At 24.1% G+C, this 11305-nt stretch overlaps 1 protein-coding gene and 1 long non-coding RNA gene across 4 annotated transcripts in view; both read left to right on the top strand.

Annotated features, from left to right (window-relative positions):
- LOC126895198 (uncharacterized) overlaps positions 1-7174 on the top strand; it is a 7594-nt gene extending 420 nt beyond the window's left edge. The window contains exons 2-5 of one of the 3 annotated variants that reach the window (XM_050666804.1): positions 2038-2209; positions 3242-3394; positions 3485-3505; positions 6791-7174. In XM_050666804.1, coding sequence (XP_050522761.1) covers positions 2038-2209; positions 3242-3394; positions 3485-3505; positions 6791-6894 — 450 coding nt within the window. In that variant the 3' untranslated portion in view covers positions 6895-7174. Of the gene's footprint in view, positions 1-2037; positions 2210-3241; positions 3506-6790 lie in introns of all 3 variants that reach the window. The other 2 variants (XM_050666801.1, XM_050666802.1) reach the window with 2 other exon arrangements.
- A 3326-nt stretch (positions 7175-10500) lies between these two features.
- On the top strand, positions 10501-11188 carry LOC126895213 (uncharacterized). The gene is made up of 3 exons (XR_007701606.1): positions 10501-10558; positions 10725-10938; positions 11043-11188. It is a non-coding gene; the product is annotated as an uncharacterized LOC126895213 (long non-coding RNA).
- The last annotated feature ends 117 nt before the right edge of the window (positions 11189-11305 follow it).

Below are 11305 nucleotides of genomic sequence, written 5' to 3'. Positions count from 1 at the left end.
AGATATCATCTATACTTGTCCCATCTATGCCTCGTCCACACTGTGCCTCGACCCCACTGTGCTACCGTTTTTTTTATTTTAAACCACTAAAAATGGCAAAGATTTTTATTAATATTGAAATTTTCCTTTTTCAAAATTTGAATTATATGGGCATTAGTTGATTACAATTTTTTAGCTTCTATGCGAAGCTGAGAAGGTATTAATTTTACTATGATGTGTTTTTTTATTTTTTTTTTGTGTCTGTCACCACTTTTTCTCAGCTCTTACCGAACCAATTTTTTTCAATGATACGTCAAAAGATCACAAATCGTATCTAATCGAACACATAACCCTCAAAAATTGAAAGAATTCCCCTCTTTCCCGTAAATAGAAGAAATATCCAAAAATATTACACATTTAAAAATCGCTATCTTTCGAAATTTTTTCAATTTCTTTTACTTAAAACTGCCCTAACTTTTTCAATAATGATTATATCAATATAATTGTTTTTGTTATAGATGCATAGTGTCTTTACCTATCATTTAATATATTTTTTTTATAAATTTGACCCATTACCAGCCTACTGGGAGGGATTAAAAATGACAACTTTTTCACAAAAAATTAACATGTTTAACTTCACTTTTTAAAGTGTTCCAGAAATACTGATACTTTTATATATATTTTAAATTAAAGTTTATATAATATACTTTAATATGAAAAAAAAAAAATCGGACTTTATTTTGTTTCAATGATGAAAACAGTCATCAAATTTAATAAGAAAAATACGATTTTTGTAAAAAAAATTTTTTTTATATTTTTTACTTTATTATGCTATTGATTCATACATTTTCAAAAAATGTATGAATCAATATAATTTTTTTTTNAATTTAATAAGAAAAATACGATTTTTGTAAAAAAAATTTTTTTTATATTTTTTACTTTATTATGCTATTGATTCATACATTTTCAAAAAATGTATGAATCAATATAATTTTTTTTTATAGATGCATGATGTCTTTAACTACTATCTGGTATATTTTTTTTATAAATCTGACCCTTTATATGCCCACAGGGGGGATTTAAAATAAATCGTATTGTTTAGATTGATATGTTATCAGGAATTTATATAATTACTATTCACAGTTATTTATTAATTTATTAGAAAAGCACAAAATTTCGTTAAAATAATTTTTAACTATTTTTGTTTGTATATTGAAATAAATCATTTCAATAAAAATCATAGTTATAATTTCAATGTAATTCGTTGTGTTTAATTAGATTCTACAATTGGAATATTCAAATCTATATTGTAAGATATTATAATATTCAGAAATATTTTACTAGTTTCACTTATAATTTCATCAGTTCATGTGTTGTCGAATTTTATATTAACCTAAATTATTTTTTATATGTTAATACTCGTTTTTAATTAATTGGTAATTATATCAAAAATTAGAGGTGTTCGATGAAATCAAATTGCAAATTTGAAACCACCGCGAAAAATTATTCTAGAAATAAATATTTTTCTATCTGATGAGAATTCCTTGTAGTCTAATGTATTTATACAAAATTAACAAAGTATTAATTTTTGCATCAAGCCTTCATTTACATGTTTGTTGTCAAAGTAATGAAATATAAAATAACTTTATAATTACTATAATAAGTTATTGTCTATCAATTTTATACTAAATATAATTTCTATAATAATTATATACACACATATTATACTAATACAGATTTGTATCGAACCATTTCTAATGATAGTGATTTTTTTACTGTCAATTATCATCTATACTTGTTTTAACTATGCCACATCCATACTGTGCTGCGACATTACTATGCTACCGTTTTTTTATAGCTAATTAATTATGTACGTTACTATTTAACAATTACGTTGACACCCCTATATCATTCTATTTAAAATTAGGACATTAAACTATATAGGTACATAAATATCTTATATACATTTTTAATTTTATCTTTTATAATTATTTGTATTTATAAATTATTTTAATGATTCTCATAGACCAATAAATAACTTACCATTGATTTTTTTAGGAAGATTATCCCATTTCAAATTATATTATGAATTTAGGATTACGTATATTTAATAATGGATCTAGTCCTGCTGACATTAAATTAACATTTGGCGCAATAAGAAGTATTATAGTCAGAGAAAAAATGGATACTAGTTTTTTTCAATACTACATGGATGAGGAAACACATCCAAGTAATTAAGATTTAATTATTTTCATTTTGCATCTGTACAGGGTACAACAGATCTAATTGATAAATATAATAAAATATGATTTAATAATAATCTCGCTATTGTTTTTTTTTTTTTTTTTGTATAAAAGATATAATAAATGTGTTTTTACTTAACTCCTTCTGGTACCGCATTGGGGTTGAAATATGAAAATTGAGGTTAGTTTTTTTTTTTTTGAGTTTAACCTGATAAGTATTACACTTAACATTAAAATATATAGAAATTATTATTGCCTATAAAAGAGGTATTAACAAAATTTTTCATTTATCAATTATACTTTGAAAAAAATAATAAAATATAATAAATTTCCGAAATTCAATCAAAACTTTATATTTTTTTTTTATAAATAGGCGTTTCCTTTTTTTTTTTTTTGGTATATATTTTTGATTATTCAGCCCTTTATCTGTCTACAGGGGGGTTTAAAATAGTAACTTTTTAAAAAGTTTCAAATTATAAATAACACTTAGCATGTGATATGTTATAAGTAATATCAATCCTTGCTAATAATATTGATATGTTATAATCATTATAAATTATTATAATTATAATGTTCCTGTATAATTATTACATGTATATTATTAAATATACAAAAAAAGTTGTTTTGATTTTTATGTAACATGATAATATCAATTAAAGTGTGTAACAATATTTTTATAGGATAATTTTTAGGAAGTCATTTGAAGATTAAAAGAAATTTTAGAATTATTTTCAAATAATTTGATGAATATTGAGCAGAAAACTGTTTCAATTTCTGAATGAGTCATTTAGTTATAATGTAGTATATTTTATTAATGACTATGTTATTTTTAAAAAAATTTGTGTTCCTACGTGATTTATCTTAAAATTAGAAAAATAATTCTGAAATACGTTCTCTCTTAATAAGATGATAAAAAAATCAAAACTTGATTATTTTGTATTTTTAGTTTTGCTGAGATACCAAATAACATAAATAAAACTGTTTTTGTGCTCTATTATTATTTTTTGGTATTTCCTTAGGTATAGAGAGATCATTTGTATCTTCGATTTTTACTGCATCGCATAATTTAATGAAAATAGATGAAGGTATTCTTAAAAATCAGCTTTCAAACAATGGTACAAAAACAGATGGCCTCGCCAAAAAAGAATTTGCGAAACAAGTGTTTTTAAAGAGCAATTTGTTTCGTGGTATATTATCTGAAAAGGTCCTTGATAATATAATTGAAAAATGTAAAGTTGATAATGATAACATCAATTACAAAGGTATTTATCACTTCTTTAAAAGTATGAAATTATTTCTACATTATGCAACAATTACAAGGGTCAAAATTTCTCTTTTTTTCTATACCGTTAGATTATTTTTTTTTAAACTCGGTTATGACACATTTATATTAGCTTCGATGCGAAGCTGAGAAGGTATTGGTTTTACTAAGATGTGTTTTTTTTTTTTTTTGTGTGTGTCTGTTACCACTTTTTCTCAGCTCTCACCGAACGGATTTCTTNTTTTTTTTTTGTGTCTGTTACCACTTTTTCTCAGCTCTCACCGAACGGATTTCTTTCAATGATACGTCAAAAGATCACAAATCGTATCTAGTCGAAGACATTACCCTCAAAAATTGAAAATNTCGTATCTAGTCGAAGACATTACCCTTAAAAATTGAAAAAAATTCCCTCGTTCCCCGTAAATGGGGGAAACCTCCAAAAAAATTACAAATTTAAAAATCGCTAATTTTCGAAATTTTTTCAACTTTTTTTAATTTAAAGTGCCATAACTTTTTTANCAATTTTTTTTACTTTAAAGTGCCATAACTTTTTTAAAAATGAACATATTAATATAATTCTTTTTTATATAGATGCATAATATTATTACCTTTCATTTGGTATATTTTTTTCATAAATTTAACCCTTAACCTGCCCACAAGGGGGGATTTAAAATGACAACTTTTTCACAAAAAATTAATTTTTTTAACTTAAATTTTGAAAATGTTCCGGAAGGTCTGACACTTTTATATATATCTTAAATTAAAGCTAATGTAATATGCTTTATCATGAAAAAAAAAAATTTCGGACTTTATCTTATCTTCATGGTGAAAATGGCTACCGAATGCTATTTTTGTGTGAAAATTTTCGATTTTGTATTTTCCATTTTTAACTTTATTATGCTATAACTTTTTGAAAAATGTATGGATCAATACAATTTTTTCATGAGAAGTAGTATTTATATACATCTTTCATTCGACATACTGTTTTTTTAAATCGGACCATTTCCCTAAATACAGGGGGGATTCAAAACATAAAAATGCATATAGAAAGTAGAACTTTTTCAACGTAACTTTTGAAAGTGTTCCGGAAGGTCTGACACTTTTATATATATCTTAAATTAAAGCTAATGTAATATACTTTATAATGGTAAAAAAAAATTTCGGACTTTATTTTATCTTCATGGTGAAAACAGACATTAAACTTAATAAAAAAAATACGATTTTTGTAAAAAAATTCTTTTTTATATTTTTAACTTTATAATGCTATAACTTTTTGAAAGATGTATGGATCAATATAATTCTTTTTTTTAAAGATGCATGATGTCTTTACCTATCATTTGGTATATTTTTTTTATAAATCTGACTTTTTACCTGCCTACAGGGGGGGATTCAAAATGACAACTTTTTCACAAAAAATTGACTTTTTCAACTTAAATTTTGAAAGTGTTCCGGAAAGTCTGACACTTTTATATATATATTAAATTAAAGCTAATGTAATCTACTTTATTATGTAAAAAAAAAATTTCGGACTTTATTTTGTCTTCACGGTGAAAATGGCTACCAAATGCTATTATTGTGTGAAAATTCTCAATTTTATTTTTTACATTTTTAACTTTATAATGCTATAACTTATTGAAAAGTGTATTGATCAATATAATTTTTTTATGGGAAATACTATTTTTTAATAATCCCTTTTTCATTCGACATACTTTATCTTAATCAGGATATTAATAAGGAACTAGCAGTTTATGAAGCTTTTGGAATAATCCACCAATTTTTTAAAATTAAACACTATCTAAAGATTTGCATCGAAGCGTTTTTTATGATAGTGATTTTAATCACTGTCAGATATCATTATACTTGATCCGTCTATGCCACGTCACTACTGTGCCGCGACCATCCTGTGCTGGGTTTTTTATAATTAAAATTACTTAAATTATATTAATTAAATGTTATTAGTTATTTAAATAGACATTTATTTAATGTTTGTGTTATAAATAAGTACAATAAGTAGAGTGACTTCATCAATGAATGATCAATTAAGAGTTTTTCATTGGATAAAGCTCTTAATTACTTTTTATTTTAATTCTACATTAATATAGTTAATAAATTAGTTAGTTTGTTCTCTGAAAAATTATAATGTAAAATTATTCATAATAAATTTAGATAAAATTTTTAATTAATTATTTATTGTTTGAATTTTCCAGTGAATGAACAATTAATGTTATCGTATCAAAAATTGTGACAACTTGTCAGAACTTACTTTAGATATTTTTTGTTATAAAAATTACTAACTACAACTTGTTACAACCCCATTAGAAAAAAGTTAGGTAAAAAATTGGAGGTATTCGTTCACTTATAATGTTCATTAATTGGTGATGTTACTCTATACAATATATTTATTTAATTTTGGACACTGTGTGATAAAATACGATTGACTTTCTCAAATAAACTATTTCGTTTTTTTTGATCATCATATTAGAATTTCATATGGTGACAGGATTTAAGTAACTTTTATTGTTCGCATTGGAAATATCATTAATTTGTCTAAGAATTATAAAAAATATGAATCATTGTCATTATATAATGTAAGACACTCAGGGAGAAGACACTCATTTACTTGAAAACTATTGATAATTAAAAATGTTTGTAAGGGAAATAGTTGTTTAATTAAAAAAATTCTACAGTAATATGTAGTAAAATATTTTTTTCATCTATTCATGGTTAAAAAATCTAAACCTTAAATTTCTTTAATATGAAGTCATTTGTTTAATTTAATGATGCGATTGAAAAAAAAATTATGAAATTATTGTTTCTATGATGTTTTTTATATTATAAGCCGTTATTATGTTATTCTTTGCTAAAGTTTAACAATTTTTGACTAATTATCTACACCCAGAGAAAAACCTCGATCTATATAATAAATTCATTGTTCAATTTGATAAATATATCATTACTATTGAATCTATGATATATTTATCAATATGATAATTTTTTTTCTTGTCTTGAACAATAATTATTTATAAGAATAGTTATTTTGTTCGTATTAATAAAACATTATCATAAACACTTGATAAAATTTCTCTATCAAAATTGATTGAGGTTTTTCTTTGGGTGTATAGATAATTTGTTGTTTAACATTCAGTAATCATTATTTTTAATGATCTCATATAAATAAGTTTATATTGTTTGAACAATGTTATAAACAATATATTCACCGACTTATCCGGCTAACTAATATATGTAACTTTGGGAATATCAGCTACTTGTGTATGGCAAATAATTTTACAATTTTAATTATTTTCAGACATGATAAAAATCATTACCGACGGTAGTGTAGATAATGAATTATATTTAATTTGGAAAACAAAATCAACAGATGATACATTAACAACTTCTACACATAGTTAATAATAATATAGTTAAACTCATTAAAAATTGTGTCAATAATATAAATTATAGAAACTATTAAATTTATAAATAAGTATTTAAATTTATTTACATCAAATTATGTTTCATTTGTTATAGTGACAGATCTGTTCTATTTTGCCATTAGGCGATATGTATCACATTTATTCGAATATAATGACTTTAATATATTTCTTTGAGAAAAATTTGTAACTTTTTTGTTATTAAAATTTGTACAAAAATATATTATCACTTTTACAAAAATAAAAAATTTGTTACTTTTTATGTCATACTATTTCCATTAAAAGTTGTTTCTATACTATTATTTGTATATGATTCTTATATATAAAAGTATAATGAAAGTATAATGACTCGAAAAAAAAGTAATCTAATTTTTGAATATCCCATGTATTTATTTTAGTTTTTAAGCTTCGATCCGAAGCTGATAAAGTATTAGTTTTACTATGATGTGTTTTTTTAATTTTTTTTTGTGTCTGTTACCACTTTTTCTCAGCTCTCACCGAACTGACTCCTTTCAACGATACGTCAAAAGATCAAAATTCGTATCTAGTTGAAAAAATTACCCTCAAAAATTGGAAAAATATCCCTCGTTCCACGTAAATGGAAGAAATCTCCAAAAAAAATACAAATTTAAAAATCGCTAATTTTCGAAATTTTTTTAATTTTTTTTACTAAAAACTGCCGTAACTTTTTCAAAAATGAACATATCAATATAATTTTTTTTTCTAGATGCTTGATATTTTTGTCTATCATTTGGTACGTATTTTTTGTAAATCTGACACTTAACCTGCCCACAGGGAGAGATTTAAAATGACAACTTTTTTACAAAAAATTAACTTTTGAAAATGTTCCGGAAGGTCTGACACTTATATATATATATCTTAAATTAAATCTTATGTAATATACTTTAATTAAAAAAAAAAAAAATTTGACCTCTAGACTTGTCTTCACGGCGAAAATGGCTACCAAATGCTATTTTCGTGTGAAATTTCTCGATTTTATTTTTTATATTTTTAACTTTATAATGCTATAACTTATTGAAAAGTGTATGTATCAACGCAATTTTTTTATGAGAAATAATATTTTTTAATAATCCCTTTTTCATTCGACATACTTTATCTTAATTAGGATATTAATAATTAACTAGCAGATCATGTAGCTTTTGGAATAGTCCACCAATTTTTTAAAATTAAACACTATCTAAAGATTTGCATCGAAGCGTTTATTTTTGATAGTGATTTTAATCACTGTCAGATATCATTATACTTGATCCATCTATACCACGGCACCACTGTGCCGCGACCCCCCTGTGCCGGGTTTTTTTTTTACGTAACATCAGTTATAAATACATATCCCTGATACAAATTATGATGAATTATTAATTTTATTAAATCTTAAACGCGTAGTGGCTAAATTAAACGTAAACTAAATGAAGCTTGTTTTGTTTTTAATCTAATTAATAATAAAATCGATTGTCCTGAGTTTCTAGCTAAATTAGGGTTCCATGTTACTATTTTTAATTCACGCAACAATATTCTTTTTCATATTAATAATCATCGTCAAAACTATAGTTTCTTTGAACCTCTTAATCGTTTAGCTATAACATGTAATAATTTACCTAATTTTGATTTTTTTTATGACTCATTACCTAAATTAAAGTTTACTATGTATTATTATTCGCTTAAATAATGTACCTATTTATTATTTATTGTTATTACCTATCTTGTTAATATTTATATTATGTATTATTTATTATTTTTATTTATTGATGTATTTACTATAAGCTACACTTTTGCCTACAGGGCATCAAATAAATAATAAAAATAATTATTATTATATATAATAAGGAAATAGGAAATCATGTAGTTTTTGGAATAATCTACCAATTTTTTTAAAATTAAACACTATCTAAAGATTAGCATCGAAGCGTTTTTTATGATAGTGATTTTAATCACTGTCAGATATCATTATACTTCACCCAGCTATGCCACGTCACCACTGTGCCGCGACCCCATGTGCAGGGTTTTTATAAATAAATAAGAAGTAAAATTCTTTATGAATCATCATTTAATAAGGTTAAAATTAATTTTTTAAGATAGTAGATACATCCAGTAACTTAAACATTTGTAATTGGCTGACTTGTTTGTATCCATTATTGTTTATTATACAATTTATATATATTTATATACAACATAGCTATTTGAGCATAAAATTACTTCCGTTAAGATAAATTTATATTAAAATATAAATTCATTTTATTAAATAATGTTAAAAAGAAAATAAATATTAAAATAAGAAAATACTTGAAAGTATATGAAAGTATACGTATCAACAAAAAAAACATTAATTTATTGTGAATATTATAAAATTTGATATGAAGCACTTATACAAAATTTTTTTAATAAAATATTAATATAACAGTTACCCGACTATAATTTCTTTCATGTGCATTATTGAATATGCATAAGATTTGCAGATTAGAGGTGTATCTTCTCGACACATTTTTTCAGCTAGTTCAGCCGTAAATAGTTCACAACCATTTCCATTGGTTTGACAAGACATCTTATCTATTTGTAAAGACCATGAGAAGCTTTTCCTTTTTTATCAATTTCCCAATCAATAAGGAAATCTTTAAACACCATGGGATAAGTGCTCTCATATGACTTAAGACTATCATCAGATGTATAGTCTTTTCAAGTACACTTACTACTGTCAATATCCAATAACTTCCATATACATTCAACGAAACAAAAAGTAATTATAATATATGGATATCTTTTTCTATTCATCTTCTTACAGCTGTATAATCTCTTTGAAGATATATTCATATCATAAAATTAGTAACAACTGCAAGAACTTCCTCTTTTGACTTTGTGTGTACAATTAATGTTTCAGTACGTCGGGGGAACATTTTTTTAGTGTTTCATACGTAACATCACTTTGAAACATCAATAAGCTGTTATATGGTTGTTTTTTTAAGTTAATACAAATTAAGTACAAAGGAAATGTCCATGTGATATAATTTTGACTTAGTACAAATTTGGTACGAATGTAACATACATACTACGTTCCTCCGAAATATTACACTATGTATTAATAGCAATCGTTTATCATAATTATGATAAACGATTGCTTGGAAATTTAATTTTAGAAATATATATTAAAAAACAAAATATTTTGTCATACGACACTGTAATTGCCTATCAATACCTGGAAAATCCAAAAACCCATGTGACGTATGTCTTTATCTTTTATTTTAAGGGATCGGCCACAAACGACCAACAACTCTGCAGTAGACGCGATGTTATGTTATGTACAATCTTATAATTGTTTATGTTAGACAGTATACTTGTTTAATTATTATTAAGTGTTTTTAATTATTATTAAGTGTGTTTAATTATAATTATTATTTTTTCTTATATTTTTTAATAATGGCTGAACAAACAAAAAAGGTAAGTTATACAATCTACTTATTTACACTTGTTATAATACCGCATCCACACTTAATAACATTGTTATATAAGTACATTCAGTGGTGTAAAATTTCAAGGATTGCAATTTATTAATCAATTTAGAAAGTGGTCAGTGTTTTTTAAATAACTCTTACAAATACCAACTTTAAATTTTATGATGTGACATAAATGAAGTCTTAAAAATTTATTTAATACAATTTATAAACGTATTTAAAGAAACATTTAATGGTTTTTTAAATTTATTTTGTCAATAATATTAACAATTGGTGTCTGATCTACACTTAAGATATTATAAAATATTTATATAGGGNATTAACGAATTATAAAATATTTATATAGGTTTCCCTTAAATGGCTTATTGTGCTGTTCCCTGAGCACAATGAATATAGTGTTGTACCAACGAATTGGGTCACAAAAAATGAATTAACTCAAGTAAATTATTGCTACTGGCCTCCAGGCACTGTTAACAGTGATGTTATACAAAAAGCAGATGAGCCGGGGTTAACCTGGAAAATGTATAGAGTAAAAATTTATGGTGGAAATAAAACTTTTGGTAAGAATTAATACATATTTATATAATGTCTAGTGATTATTTTTAGCTCATCTATATACCAACTATTTTTTTTTAAATATAACTAATATATAACTATTTTACAGATAATTTTAATAAAGCATGGCATCAACAAGTTATTATTAAAGATTCATCTAATGAAACAGGTAATGAAGAAAATATGACTCTAAGACATAAACAAAAAGGAAAGCTTATCTCACAAAATGTATTGTTTAACGTAACTGATGAAAGTGACAATGACAATGGTAATTTTTTAAATTAACATATTTTTAACAATACTGTCAAACCAAAAATATAATGTGTATTGTATTTTTTAAGTACATATTTTATGAATAATTTTATAATATTG

The sequence above is a fragment of the Daktulosphaira vitifoliae genome, unplaced genomic scaffold, assembly GCF_025091365.1.
Source record: "Daktulosphaira vitifoliae isolate Bord-2020 unplaced genomic scaffold, ASM2509136v1 Scaffold_1, whole genome shotgun sequence".
Lineage (NCBI taxonomy): Eukaryota > Metazoa > Arthropoda > Insecta > Hemiptera > Phylloxeridae > Daktulosphaira > Daktulosphaira vitifoliae.
Note: the sequence above shows the minus strand (reverse complement) of the source record. Positions and strands in the feature narration are given on the sequence as shown.